This window comes from Vipera ursinii, assembly GCF_947247035.1.
Source record: "Vipera ursinii genome assembly, chromosome: 5".
Taxonomy (NCBI): domain Eukaryota; kingdom Metazoa; phylum Chordata; class Lepidosauria; order Squamata; family Viperidae; genus Vipera; species Vipera ursinii.
Window position 1 is genome coordinate 22,896,398 of NC_139518.1, and position 15,464 is coordinate 22,911,861.

A 15,464-nucleotide genomic window follows, 5' to 3' on the forward strand; every position below is an offset into this window, starting at 1 on the left:
TCTCTGAGTTTATTATTTATTATTTATTACATATATATGCTGCCCATCTCACTATCCAAAATGACTATGTAAATATAAATTTTATATTTCATCATTAAAGAGATAGATATTCCACAGTACACCTTTATGTTTATATATCATTGTAGTAAAGGTAATTCAGAATAGCTTGTTCCTACACACCTGATGAAAACGTATGATATTTTCAGATGCAATAATAAGAAAGAACACTGAAGTGAGTGTGCATGCAATAATTTGTAATCTGTAATTCTGCAATAATCTGTTTTTGTTCTCCCCTCCCCCTCAATAGAATTATAATCGCCCTCCCATCATAGCTTTGGCTGTCCCAGTTGCAGTGAAGTTTCTACAGAGAGGTAACAAAGAATTGTGCAGGAATTTATCCAGTTATCTCTCCCTTGCTGCAATTAGCAAAGCAGAGTTGCTTGCTGAACATACCGAAAGTATTGTAAAAAGCATCCTGCAAGGTAAGAAATACATATACAGTACATTTTGTATTTGATTTGTATACTTCTACTTCATAAGAAGGGATGCAGTGGCTCAGTGGGTTAGGACACTAAGCTTGTCAATCAGAAGGTCGGCAGTTTGGCGGGTCGAATCTCGAGTGCTGCGTAACAGAGTGAGCGCCTATTACTCGTCCCAGTTTCTGCCAACCTAGCAGTTCGAAAGCACATAAAAATGCAAATAGAAAAATAGGGACCACTACGGTGGGAAGGTAACAGCATTCCGTGCGCCTTTGGCATCTAGTCATGCCGGCCACATGACCACGGAGACGTCCTCGGACAGGTGCTGGCTCTTCGGCTTCGAAATGGAGAAGAGCACTGGCCCCTAGAGTCAGAAACTAGCACGCATGTGCAGGGCAACCTTTACCTTTACTTCATAAAAATTTCCATATATTTTTAAAAAATGTTTAATTAAGCTGAGGGTGACTTCAAACATTATACATGTCATTTGGGGATGGGGGCCAATCAGTCAGATGGTGCATTATAATAGCTTTCTATATAGCTAGAATGTTCCTTAGAAGTATTTAAATGCAAGTGAGCAATACCTGTTTATTAAACTATGATTTAATTAATCAACATTTATTTACAAACCCAGTGATGATGATTGAGGTAAAACTCAATTTTCGCTAATAACAATGCCCATCTCACTTATTATTTCAAACTACCTCCTGATAGATCATATCATCACCATCACAACTCTACCTATATGTAGCAGTATTAAAAAAAAAGAATCTGTAGTGAATCAGGGAAATGAACTTGAAGGGAATCAGCAAGAAAAGCTATGAGAGCCAAGGTCCTTAAGGAAGCAAGATAATATTCAAAGGAGACTTGGGCAGGATTCTGCCTGATTCATTGGGTGGGCAGATAAAGTACAATCAGACTTGAGAGATTCTGTTATTATGGTCCATATAATTCGAGTCTTCCTGGGGAGTCTTTTTTCCTAATGTAATCAACTCAAAGGAGTCTCACAGCATTTCACTTTGAAACTTTCATCCTAAAGAAACAAAAAGAATTACTGTGGAGAGTCTGTTATCTGTAGTCATGCTGGTTGAGAGATTATGTGAACTGAAATCAAATACATCTGGAGGCACCAGTGTGTTGGAGGTGCCTGTATCATATTACTAACAACCTATTTCAGTCAAATGCTTTATCTATTCAATTTGGAGGTCTCTGTACTTTTGCAATAATCTATGGTATATTTCTTTTTATATGTCTGACTGTGTTTTTTTAAAAAAACTTGTAATTATTTTTGGTTCAAACTTAAGGCAACGTTCATACCTAGTACTCCCTCCTCTATTTTCTCCATAATAACAACCCTATGTGGTGGATTGGACATAGAGAGGGCTGACTGGTCCAAAGACACACAGCCAACTTTCATGCTTAGGGGAAGACTATTGTATTGTTTTGGTACAACGAAGGCTAACATGCTAATATAACTCCGTCATAATCTTCAGTGTTCCTGGTTCTGGCATCTATTTGTTTTGAGATTGTTCTGCTTTTAGAGACATGATTTTATAGATAAGAAATTCAGCAGAAAGGGGTCCTCTTACATTCTGCCTTAGTGCTTGCTTTGTATTCTGAACAACCTAAAGAAAATGAATGTAATATCAATGTGATAAAGTATTTTTTTTATTTACAACTCAATTTTATAAAAAAATAGTTTCAATAAAGTCAATACAAAATCAGTTTATTTTACAATATAATACAGCTATATTAATTTCAAACCAGAAAACTGCAGTCATCCTCAATGCAAGGTAGCCTTTCAGTATTAAAAGTTCCTTGGACAAGATGCTAACTTTATGAAGATGTACATACATCATAAAAATAGAAAAAAGTTATTGCTTCAGAATATTTAAATAGTTCAGTTGCAAAATTCCCATTAAAAAAAATAAAGCCTACAAACTAAAGGGTCCCATAAGACAGCATAGCTTCCTTCATCTTCACTTCTTCACTGTTGATTGACAATATCTTTGTCTTAATATGTATCATACGCTTAAAGTGTACTCCGTTCTTACAGTAGTTTCTTGCTCATTGTTGACATAGAGCTCTTAGCACTTTAATTGTCTCTTCTTCTGCAGTTTTAATTTTGCTTTTTCATTTGATACCTGTTGATTGGCTCTCTTCAATAATTCCAAGAAGAGTTAATTTTGAAATATAATTTACTCACATTTATGTCATTCTGTACTACCAGTCTGTAAAACTATTATTAGTTTCTATCTTTTCATTTCCCTGTAATCTCATTTGCTTCTGTTAGATTTCTTGAAAAGTTCTACTTTAACTGTAATTTATTAGAGTTATCTTTTAAAAGTCTTCCCTTTTTCCTTGTTAATTTCCTCTATTACTAACTGTGATACCTTCCCTTATCTTTTCTTCTTGAAAGTTTGTGTTTAACTATAGTACATCCTTCTTTTTGACCAATGCTTTCATCATTCATCTATCCCTGGCTATCATGGTAGGTTGTTCTGAAAGCCAGTTAGAATTTTCTGCCTTGAAATTTGGGGGAGAGTTTGTTCCACTTCGGTTTTCACAGTGTCTCTTTTCTAATTCCACAATTCCTCAGATATTCTCTTGCATAAGTTAAGCATATTGATTTGTTCTCTGTTTTGATTTTATAGTCTGACTGTATGTCTCCAAATTCAATCTTGCTGGCACACCAGTTTGACACGATATGAATTTGATATAGTGTGTTCTGTAATATACACTTGGAAGGGATCTGGCTGATTGGATTGCAATTCTTTTTCCTATATTATAATACATTTTATTCTGATGTCAATCTAGTGAGGTACATGTGTTATTTGAAGGAGGCATTTGCAATGAACAAAGAATTATCTTTGCAAAAACTGTATTAAACTATTTATTGTACATTGTGTTTAACAAACTACGCACCAGAGATACTACAGTCTTTTCTGCTGTTATATTTAGCACCTCTTGCAAATTACTATAGATTTCCTTAATATCATCTTTTGTTGTGTTTGAAATAGCAGCACACATTTGTATAACAATGATGTTCTTTCAATGAATATATGCTAATTCTAATAAATATCAACCTATTGTTTATTGGTTTATAGCCAGTACAAACTTAGTGATATTCTTTTGGGGTGTCATTGTCATTCCATCTCTTATTCATGCTCTAAATAATATACCACATTATCATCTGAACTAAGGTGATCCATTGCAGTCTACCAATGTTGAGAAAATATCTAATTTAGCATGCTTCAGTTCCATTCTAATAGTTTCAAGATTTGTTTGATCCATGCTTATTTCATTGTTTGTCTTTGTAAAAGATAAACTTACTTTTCTTTCAGTTCTGATTTTGACAATGACCAGACTACTTTGTCACTTTGTTTTAGCCATATCCTCATCTATAGATTTACTATTGAAAAATTCACCTTTCTTTCCAGTAGCTAGGTTCCCCCCCCCCAAAAAAATCTTATTATTCAGTAACAAAAATTGCCTAAAGGATTTGAGCCATCTTCATATAATTTTCTTGGCAACAATCCAGAAATGATTGATTACTGTTTTCTTCTAGATTTCATTTTGACATTTTCCAACTTTCCTGGGATCTGCAGAACCCCACTCCCTTCAACTTTATTATGGCTTACTTATAGCTCCACACTTCCCCTTAAATTTTATCAACAAGGATAATCCAACCAGGAGTTCCTGCTAGCAACATTTTCAATGTCATTACAGCTACTTAACCTTCTCATCATAATACATGCTAATCATGTAATTCAGAGTATGTTCCAAAAAATAGTTTTGGGTATGATTAAAATATGTGCTTAGAGAATGTTGGATCCATATAGCAGTCTAGACCAGCATGTTTACATGCTGACTTTTAACAAGTTATACTGTACATATATTTTAGTTTTCATTATGATAGCAATTTTAAATTATGTCCTACATACATGATTTCTCTATGAATGAGATTTCATTTGGATAAAATTCATTTTACTGGCTTAGCAAGTACTTGTTCTGAAAGCAGCTATAACCATTTGTGGAGAGCTATCTCCCATTTATGACAGCACTGTTCTTTTTTACAGAATCTGGAAAGCAGATATTTTGGCTTATAGTAGTAGACATGGCAGTCATCCAAAGACTTCTTGTCATGTGAAGCCTCATTCAAAGTTTCTTGTGTGAAGCAGAGATAACTGGCTTCTGAGTGTTGTTTATACCTCTGTTTTTCCTGTGGAAGCTGTATTATGGACCAGTTCTAAATATATGTATATATATTCAGATTTTATAAGTTCTGTTTATTGGTTTGATTTTATATAGAGTTTTGAAGAACATTAATTCAGGGGCTAAAAACATACTGAGCCCCTCCATGAGGCAGAATCTCTGTAACTCCCCAGCCTACTATGTTGCCACGGTTATTACATGCATCTTCTTCTGATTGTCTTTTTATCTCTTTGTCACTGAGGATTCGGTCCCAAATATTAAAGCCAGTTATTTTTCCAGAAAAAGCTAAAGATTCATTGAAACCGCCTCCAACACAGCAGCCATTCTTTTCCTGGCCAATCTGCAAAATTCCACCATCTGGGATTATGTGGTCTTCAGCTATTTCTGAAGAGGTGACCACAACCTTTCCATTTATCCATAAAGATACAGTTCCATTGACTGAACTCCAAGCACTACAGATGTGAGTCCACTCTCCAGAAGAAATTAACTTTGGGGCAGATATCTTGTTGAAATTACTTTTTACGGCGAGAACCATAGAGTCATAGTTCAGATAAAGCTGAATTTCATAGGGATTATTCTTCGTTCCATATGAGAATACAATAGTTTTGTCCAATGCTTCGGTTACCTTAACCCATGTGCAGGCAGTGAAGGAGAAGAGTGCCATCTCACCAGTTGGATGAACACTCGTGAAGATCTTTTTAGAACGCATTGGGAATAAAATAACTGTTTCACAACCTGTAAGAATGACAGAATGTAATTGTTATCAATTATATTCAAGGCTCATGCATATCTGGGGTCATCGTAATGTAGTATAGTTCTAAGTATCAGTTAAATTATATGTTGATTAATCAGGCAACTGTATTATAAATAGCAATGGATTTTAAGCAAATAAATTCACTTTTTGTAATATCTTTTAAGACAGACAGTTTGGTATAGTGGTTAAGACACTAACTAGAAACAAGAGACTATGAGTTCTAGTTCTGCCTTGGGGACAAAGTCAGTTGGATGAACTTAGGCCAGTCACTTTTTCTCAGCCCTAGGAAGAACGCAATGGCAAACCACTTCTGGAATCTTACCAAGTAAACTACAGGGACTTACTCTATGCAGTTGCCATGAGTCAACACTGATTTGAAGAGACCAAAAAAAAAATGCCCACATACTCCACAATCTTTGAAAAGGAAAGGGAGCAAAGACACTAGGAATCTGAGACCATCTCATACTGAATTAGATAATCCTCTGTTCATCAAGAATTTATATTGTGATGCAATAATTGGAAAATAATTTCAAATAACATACTTTTTTGTTACGTGTAACTAATCTCATGCTGATATCTAACTCTTTCAGTAAACCCCCAGGAGATACCCATAGATTTTCCTCATTTACTTTCATAATTTCATAATTTCTTTGGAGGTCCATCTCCTATGCCATGTAGAGTGGGGTGGGGGAGAAACCCTTTGTCACTAATTTTCACTCAGAAACATTTTTACTCATGATGTGTGAATATATGTAAATATTTGGCCATTTCAAAAATTACATAACATTGTTAGAATTTCTATTTGGCAAACAGCACATTAAAGAACTAGAGTTTCCTAAAACTTGTGTATTTATTTTCTGATTATATACTATCATAAGGATTAGAGGGTTTTTTTTCTGATTAGCATTTTCTGATTAGCATTAGCAAATCATTGGATTTTTTTATTACATCAACGAAAACGGTTTCTACCTTATATTTTTAAATTTATAAAATCCAATTTATGATTATTACAACAAATGAAATGGAAAATAAACAGAAATTTGTTAGCAAAATATTAAGAGTTAAATGCATCTATAATTACAAATGAAAGTAATCTAATTGTTTTATGTGTGGGCTATATGCACCTCTATATCTGTTTAAATTCAGCATGTCGAAATAAGAAAGGAGATGAAAGTAGCAGATCTTTATCAGTGGAATAATTTATAGAGTATATTTATAAAATATCTATCTCAATCTGTATTGAAGTTTATCAGAGTGTTACACTGAATCCTTGGCTATTTTAACCATCAGAAAAAATACTTTATATCATTTTCCAATTTGAAAAAAACAATTATCTTATGCTATCCAATAGCAGTGTTCCAATATCTCAGGGGCTACCACAAAGAAGAGGGATTCAATCTATTCTCCAAAGCACCTGAAAGCAGGACAAGAAGCAACGGATGGAAACTAGTCAAGGAGAGAAGCAACCTAGAACTAAGGAGAAATTTCCTGACAGTTAGAGCAATTAACCAGTGGAACAACCTGCCTCCAGAGGTGGTGAATGCTCCAACACTGGAGGTTTTTAAGAAGAGACTGGACAGCCATTTGCCTAAAATGGTATAAGGTTTCCTTCCTGAGCAGGGGGTTGGACTAGATGACCTCCAAGGTCCCTTCCAACTATTATTATTATTATTATTATTATTATTATTATTATTATTATTATTATTATTATTATTATTTTATCCTAAAGTGAGAAGTTATGCATTTTCATGGATTGAAAACTCATGGTCTAGAATAAATTTTCCATGTCGTAATCTACCATTATGCTCAAAAAGACAACTGTATAAAAATAATAAGATCTATAGGACAATTTGAAGCAATAAGAAACCAAAACTTTATTGAATTATAATTATACTTTCTGCGCTTGCTTCCTTATTTATTTCCCACCTTTATTATTTTTACAAACAACTCAAGGCAGCAAATATATCCACCATATCTTTCTCCTCCTATTTTCCCCACAACAATCCTCTGAGGTGGGTTGGACTGCAAGAGGGTGACTGGCCCAAGGTCAGCTAGCTGGCTTTCATGGGACTTGAACTCAGTTGACAATTTAAAATATTTTAATAAATGTATGAGAGAGCAATTACAGGAAATTGAGATACAGCATGATGAATAATCAACAACATCACATTTTAGATTCTTTGAACTTGAAGTAAAATAAATATTGAAATAACAGCTGCAATAATTAGTATACTTTTTCTATTTTCTCATGTTGTGCTGGTGACATATGCTTTGAGTTCTAAGAATGTTAAAATGCTTTGACCACTGAGAATAGGGGCAATGGGTCATGAAAATATGCAGGAATACTTCTTCAAAGGGCAAAGAGCTCTGTGTAGTGACATGGCTTTTTAATTATCAAAATTTCTAACTTTATTATCAAGGGTAGACAAAATGAAAACCAGCTTTGTAAGTCACCAACAATAGTGTGATCATAAAACCCCTTAAAAATACCTGGCAGAAATCCAAAATATGTGAGAAATCAAAACCAGTTGCTGAAAACTCTTTTGGGGAAAAAAAAGATTTCCAGAGGGATCTGTGGAATATTTTTTATAAAGTCAGTCTTTTTGTTCTTAATCAAATTACGAATTGCCTCCTCTTTGTCAAAACAAATAGAACTGAGTGATATCATTGGTCAAAACATGGCAAATTAAGAACAGGCCCTGCAAATTTGGTGGAGTTATGTTGGACTTAGCACTTCATAGATTAGTTCAATTGGGCCATGCATTTTCCTCCAAATTTTAGAAAAGACCAATCTTTTTATCCCACTCCGCCCTGTCTTCTGTAGTGACTAGTAATGGGAAACATGTGTGACATCATTCCATTGTGAGATTCTCTCTCTCAGGCAGTAGCCAAAGTGAAGTCGAGTTGGGAAGCTTACAACAATTTGACAAAGCATACCACACATTTTTATTATGAGATGTTGAAAAGGGAAGGGAAGAGCAGATGGTTACTTATGGCATGACTTTCTCACAGAAATCAAGATAGCTTACACTGATGGCTGCTAGCATTATCAAACAAAAGAAATTGTTCAACTATTCCATTCTTACCTCTCTGGTGGGTTTTTCTGGCAAAAGCAAATATAAAAAAAATAGGATGGGGGAGAAATAGACATTCAAAGATGACATTCTCTGGACTTCCTATGAACACCATTTTGAAATTTTGAGAGCATAGTGCAAAACTTTGTGGGAAGTATCCAAGAGTAAACAGTGCTAAAAGTGCTTTTGGGGTACTTTAGTAAAATCTTTGCACAATGAATGCTTAATGAATTGGTTTAACTTTATGACATGAATACTGTATAAGAAAATAACACAATAACAGAGTTGGAAGGGACCTCAGAGGTCTTCTAGTCCAACCGCCTTCACAAACAGGAGACTGGCTATACCAATTCAGACAAATGGCTGTCCAGTTTCTTCTTAAAAACCTCCAGTGATGGAGCACCCACAACTTCTGAAGGCAAGCTGTTTCATTGATTAATTGTTCTGTCAGGAAATTTTACCTTAGTTCTAGGTTTGTTTTTCCTTGATTAGTTTTAATATATAGTTATAATATATAGTTATTACATATTATCATATGTAATAATACACAGTTATTAAGATTATTTGATAAATTAATTCTACATATCTATTCTTGGCAAAACAAATGGCTGATCAAGAAGTATATTGTTAATATTTTCCTATCCTCTCCATTAAATCACTCAGGATCCATCAGGAATTTCTATAATTCTTTAGAGACAGATGTGAGCCTTTTAGAAGGTAGCAAAATAATAACAGTATTTTTAAGCACAGATTTTTGATGTGACTTTACTTTTAGAAAATTAATCAGTGTGAGCAGCAGAGCATCATCTACATTATGCTTTCCATCACGTGCTAATCCAAACGTATTTCTTCTCAGCTTGTTCAAATTAAGGTAACATTTTTCTGGAACAGTTGTAAATTAATAGAATTACTACCAAAAATTAGGATGCTTGGCTATGTAGAACTTTTCACTTTTCACTTACATTTGAAAGGGCCTCTAGATATTGACTGTGATTCTTACAAACCTTTTGGACAAATGAATAGACAACACACAGCACGAGTTATTTAACCATCTGCTTATTTCTCAACACTACTATATTTTTATAAAATAAAAGCAGTGATTCAGAATCATAGGCAGTTGCTGCTTCAGAGATCACTAATCAGTCTATGGAATGTCACAGAATAGCAAGAACCTTCTGTAACTGTGGCAAACTCTTTTCTGTGGTTAATTACATGAGACTATGTCATTCTTTCTATATTATACCAATAGTTATTTAAAATCAGCCTCAAAAAACAGCTAGGTATGAAGAATACCGCTGCCTTAAAAATAATAAGTTAGATTTAAATGGGGCAAGAGAATATGTTTCAAAGCTATCTAACATAAATAGTTTCATTATTTATCTTAGCATAAATCACGGCATGTTCAGATTGGGTATTAAAAGGCAACTGGAACGGTTCAGGGGAATCTTTGTGATATATGGCTGTGCAGTTGTGCTTCACAGAGTCTAAGCTATTCTACTTTCCTGAACCCCTGTGGAGGATCTGTTTATGCCCTGAAGCGTGAGAATTAAATTGATGAATAGTCTGTTGACATAATGAGTGAGCTCACAAGGTCAAATTGTGTTCAGAAGTAGCCCCTGAGGAATGCAGTGAGGGAATCAGCAGGTATGTTAGAAGAAGACAGAGCAGAGGAACAGCCAGAAAACTGAATTGATTGGGACTCTCAATGAATTATTGTTACTGGCTTTGCAAAATAAAAATAAGAATGGAAGAGAATAACTACAAATGACTTAGCAAAACTTCATCATTGCTTTACTAATAAGTTATTTATAGATGTTTTTGGAGCTTCTATTGGCCAAGTGAACATATTTTAAGCTACAGCAACATAGCTGAAGCAGTGAATACTCACAGTGACTTCCATACTACACTTTGAGTTTATATTGTTTGGTGCTGGACATGCTCCCACCCAGTTCTCTCCAAATTTATAATAATTATGCCCCTTTCTCTATAAGCAAAGCATCAGGTAAGGTTGAACAAAGTTATGGTTAACGTGGTTAGTTGGGAATGAATTTATAAGGCAACTAGAAAAAAGTCTGACTCACCAGCTGGCAATGAAGGCTTCGTGGTCTTCTTCTGAGATTCTTTTAGTTCAGCTTTTGTTTCCTGCAGCTCTTGCCACAGCGACTTCAACATGAAATTGCTTCCATGCATTATGTAGCCGACTCTACCTTCCTCCGATGAATGGCTCCGCTGATCACCCTCTTCGCCTCTCCACTGCCAGACATGCTCAAGCTGGCTTAGTCGGTTGGAAAGATTTTGGTTTAATTGCAGAATGTCTTGGAGAATCTTTTCTTGCTTGATCTCATGAAGCATCCCAGACCTACCTCCAGAAACTCTGCCCTTTGTTATCAGCTGGTCCATTTGGCTCCAGAACTGAGAGGTTGTTTTCTCGAGATATGTGGTGCATGTGCCAGCAAAGTTTTTCACAAACTGCAGCATTTCTGCTCTCAGCATCTGCAGCTCCACCTTAAGGACTTCATCCAGAGACTCAATCAGCATGTTTTCCTTCATCTGGGAATTCTCAAGCATAATGAAGAGCTTGTCCCATTCTGTGTGTTCTCGCTGACAATCGCATGAAATGGCTGAAACAGAGCACACAGTAAACATTATTCTACATTTGAACTTATTCTCACAAAAGAAGCTGTTTAAAGAAATATATATTCCAAAGTTATTTCCATGCTTTCTTTCTCTAGAAAAGAAGGAAGGGCATGAGCTAGAAATAAGAGCAGAGAAATTTTCCTGCCTTCTTCCTTGACTAAATGAACATTCTGAAACATTGCTATGTTTAAGTTTGCTAACTGCAGATTTTGTAACAATAAGATTATTAATCCTGCTGTTAATGCAAAATACTTACTTTCTTCAGTTGCAGGAATTACACTTTCTATTTCATTATCAAAATTCAGGAAGAAGAGATCATCATACTCATCTGTGTTCTGAGTAAATGAAGAGTAACATAGAGCAAAAAACAGAATAATAAAACAAAACATTTTTGGATAAAATTTCCCAAAAGCTTCCTTAAAATTCTCGGTGTCTTAGTCTCTAGCAAGACTGGAGCAGAGATGATTCCAAGAGAGAAAGCCCTTAAATAATACTGGGTGAATGCCTGAGCTTGAATGAATGAGTAATTCTAGTCCTGGTGCTGTAAGAGGAGTGCTTCTGGTTATTATTAATTTTTTGGGATGGGAACTGTAAGGAAGGGGGAGGTATGGAGATTGCACAATCCTGAACCTTGTAAGTCTGAAATGGGGGTGGATTAGTAAGGAGTGAAAGGGGAGAAATGATGGAAAGTCTGTTCTTGCAAATTGCAGAGCTCTTTGGAGGCTAGATTTTTTTTTTAAAAATGCCACAATTTTAATGAAAAACAAGACCAATAAATAAAACATCAATTTGCTGATTTAAAGAAAGGTGAAAAATTAAAGAGATTCTATGGTTCTAACTGGAAAGTACATAAACTCCAATTATTGTTTGCATTCATTTGTAAAATTTATTCATTTTATTTGGTATACTGCTGCACAACTTGCTTTGGGAATACCATTTGTATTAATTATTAAGGCATGTACAATATTGGGATAAACAGAGAAGTTGTAAAAAGATGCAAAGGATATATGAGACCCATTTTCCTCTAATAGCAATTATCTGATAGCAATTATTCCCTTGAACAGGAAAAAATATGTTACTTTTTTAACTTTGGTAAGCAGCATATACGCGTGGGCACACATACATGCACACACACAAACTTACAAAACTTACAAAATTTGTTTGGCTGCATTTCCCTCTCTCCATGAACAGTTTTCTTAGACAATGATCTTGAATATCTCTAGAAAATACACTATGCAAATAAAGATGCCCTGCTATTTGAGCAATAATTTTTAATTCATATCCTGGATATAATTAGCTCCAAAAATGTATTTATTGATACTATGCCTGGTCAAACTGGAGTTTAAAACACAGAATTTCTAAATATATGCAAAGCTAATGTTTGCTCCACTAAAAATGTTTAAGGATAACTGTGATATCTCTAAAGAATCACATGCTACAGTTTGTTCTGCTTATGCTTACTTACACTTATTTAATGTTTTGATTTTCATGTATATTTTAAAACAGCGACCCCCAACCTTTCTGGCTCTGTGGACCCACCACAGACCCAACCATGGTAGATACCGGTTGCAGTGGGGGGAGGGGATGCTTTCACATGTGCAAATGGAGCTTCTTATGCTCGTCCTCTGTGACTGAGTTATCGTGTCAAAGTCAATGGTGGACACACTAATACTCCTTCCTATTGCGGGACTATTAAATCTCCCCAAGAGGTGAGATGAAGAGAACAGAATTAGTTGGAAGGGACCTTGGAGGTCTTCTGTCCCAACCCCCTGCTCAAGCAGGAGACCCTTCTTAAAAGCCTCCAGTGATGGAGCACTCACAACTTATGAAGGCAAGCCATTCCACTGGTTTATTGTTCTCACTGTCAGGAAATTTCTCCTTATTCAAGGTTGGTTCTCTCCATGATTAGTTTCCAAACATTGCTTCTTGCCTTGACTTCAGGTGCTTTGGAAAATAGGTTGACCCTCTCTTTGTGGCAGCCCCTCAAATATTGGAACACTGCTATCATGTTGTCCTACCTAATCATTTTTTTCACTAGACTAGACATACCCAGTTCCTACAACCATTCTTCATATGTTTTAGCCTATAGCCCCCTGGAGAATGGGCAGCTATATGAATTTGATAAATAGCAAGACTCAATTGGTCTTTTTTGGTAACAGAATGGTCCAGTGGGAATCCTTTCATTCATTCATTCATTTCATTCCTTTGATTTCAATAGCTACCCATCTCAGCAAATGACTCTGGGTGGCTCTCACTAGAGAATGCTGATTTGTCATTATATAACATCTTCCTTGCTGATACAAATAGCCAGTGCTCTGTGAAATAAAGCCATTTGATTACTTTGCATCATTTCCAGAAACACGTTTCCAGACTTATTTTCGATGTGTGGATGAAAAATGTGTGAATGAAAAAACCATCTTTCTACCTGAGTGCATTCAACTTAGCATTCCAAAGATGGGTTCAGCTCACAACTTCTTTGAACTCATAGCATGTTCTGCCATACATTTGTCTATGTAAATCCTGGATTAAAGAGTAGAAATGAAGGAAGTAGCTTCAGAGGAGCAAATTTTGTTAGGGTAGATGAGAGGAAAATTACTTAGCATTAATTTCTTTTCCTTACCCCAATTATTCCCCGCTAACTTAGGACTGCCCATGCCTGCTAGTTACCTAAGAGAATTTGCACATGTTAAGTGCATTGGCATGATTAATGCAATGTCTGTTTTTGTTTTAATTCATCATTCAAAATGGTTCTCATTTGTATTCTCAACCTAGCATCACACAGTGCATGACCAATAGTTGACCATATTCCAAGGGATAAAATATGATTTCAAAAGTTTAAACACTTCCCTGAAAAGGTTTAGCACATATTTTATTTTACAAAATAAAGTTCCTTCCAATTTTAGTCTTATGTTTTCACAAATCAATAATACTGTGGAGATGATAACTTTACAAAAATATATCTAAATTGATCTACCAGCCAGTAATTGATCATCATTGTGCCAAAATATACAAAGTGTGAATATGAAACCAATGCTGATGGTGTGCTGGGTAAATAACATGACAAAATTTGGTTGTATGAAAGTACCTTTTATGTGCTAACATCAATAGAAATTACCCAGCTTCAAGCAGACTGAGGGTGCCTCATTCATAATTCATTTCACCAAAAAAAATTCCCTCTGGAATAATCCATTAGCCAACTTTTACTTCATACCTTTTAATTCATAAGGACCCAACTGTTTCCCAAGTTTCATACAGAAAGGCATCTCTTGTTTTACGGGTGAACATCTGCTTACATGCTGTAGAAATAGTAAGATTGGATACCCCAGATTTTGTTTTGCTTTTTCTATTAGAAGTAGAAATGAAAAGCATCATTAATTTAAAAGCAATCTGGAGGCTTTGGTAACATAGCTGAATAAAGCTAATGTCAAAAGCTTAATCTCTGGTGTGTTCCTTTCTAGTCTGACTTAAAGATACCTTATCTGGAGATTTAAAGCAGGAATGTATCTATTAGCAGCCTGGCAACTAAATTCTTCTATTCAGAGCTTAACTATACAGACATGTTTACTTTTGCCATTTGTCTGGAAGCTTCTTCTTAACTTCAATATAAGAATCCTGTATCTGGCGTAGGTCAGTGCAGATGACTTGTTCTGATACAGAGAATACTTGATTAGGCATATGAGGCAATCTAGCCTTGTCTTCTGCTGACTCAGATATACTTAGACTAAATACTTTGATGATATCATCCCAGGCCATTGCAAAGAAGCATGCGGAAGAAAAGGATGTGGGTTTAGAATGTATATTTTTATAGAATTGTTTAAAGAAAATTGTTTTAGTTTGTGTGGTTTAATGCTTGGATTTGATTTTACTTTTGCTATTTCTGGGTTTTATTAGTTACTGTTCATCACACTGAATCTACTATTATTATTATTATTATTATTATTATTATTATTATTATTATTATTATTATTATTATTATTATCTTCTTATATATAGCCTTGAAAGGGCTCTTTTGCAGCAGAAGGCCATCTGGAGCATCTACAAATAAATATGTAAATATTTTAAAATGATGCAAAACAGGAAAATATTATCCTTAATGCCAGAGTGTTAAAACAATGGCAATATAATATATGTTAAGGGCATCTCATTTCCAATAATAAGGAATGATAATCATAAAGGAAAGCCTGCTGAATTAGACCAAAGACCCATTTAGTCCAACATCTGTTTTCCACCGGGGTCTGTCCCTATGCTTCCAAGAAAATCATGAAGAGGCCATGAGAATATTGCCCTTATCCATTATTCATTCTA

General features: G+C 35.1%; 2 protein-coding genes across 2 annotated transcripts in view; one reads left to right on the forward strand and one right to left on the reverse strand.

The window, feature by feature from the left end:
* Positions 1–15,464, forward strand: part of VEPH1 (ventricular zone expressed PH domain containing 1) — a gene marked incomplete at its 5' end in the record, with an annotated part of 113,425 nt that overhangs the window by 13,516 nt on the left and 84,445 nt on the right. Inside the window, one exon of the mRNA XM_083364603.1 lies at positions 308–482. Coding sequence (XP_083220729.1) covers positions 308–482 — 175 coding nt within the window. The remainder of the gene's footprint in view (positions 1–307; positions 483–15,464) is intronic.
* On the reverse strand, positions 4,810–11,693 carry PTX3 (pentraxin 3; the record flags this gene model as incomplete). The annotated part of the gene is made up of 3 exons (XM_083364604.1): positions 11,416–11,693; positions 10,604–11,143; positions 4,810–5,429 (listed from the first exon to the last, which is right to left on the reverse strand). The coding sequence occupies exons 1-3, from the start codon at positions 11,546–11,548 to the stop codon at positions 4,810–4,812; spliced, it is 1,293 nt and encodes a 430-aa protein (XP_083220730.1). The 5' UTR covers positions 11,549–11,693.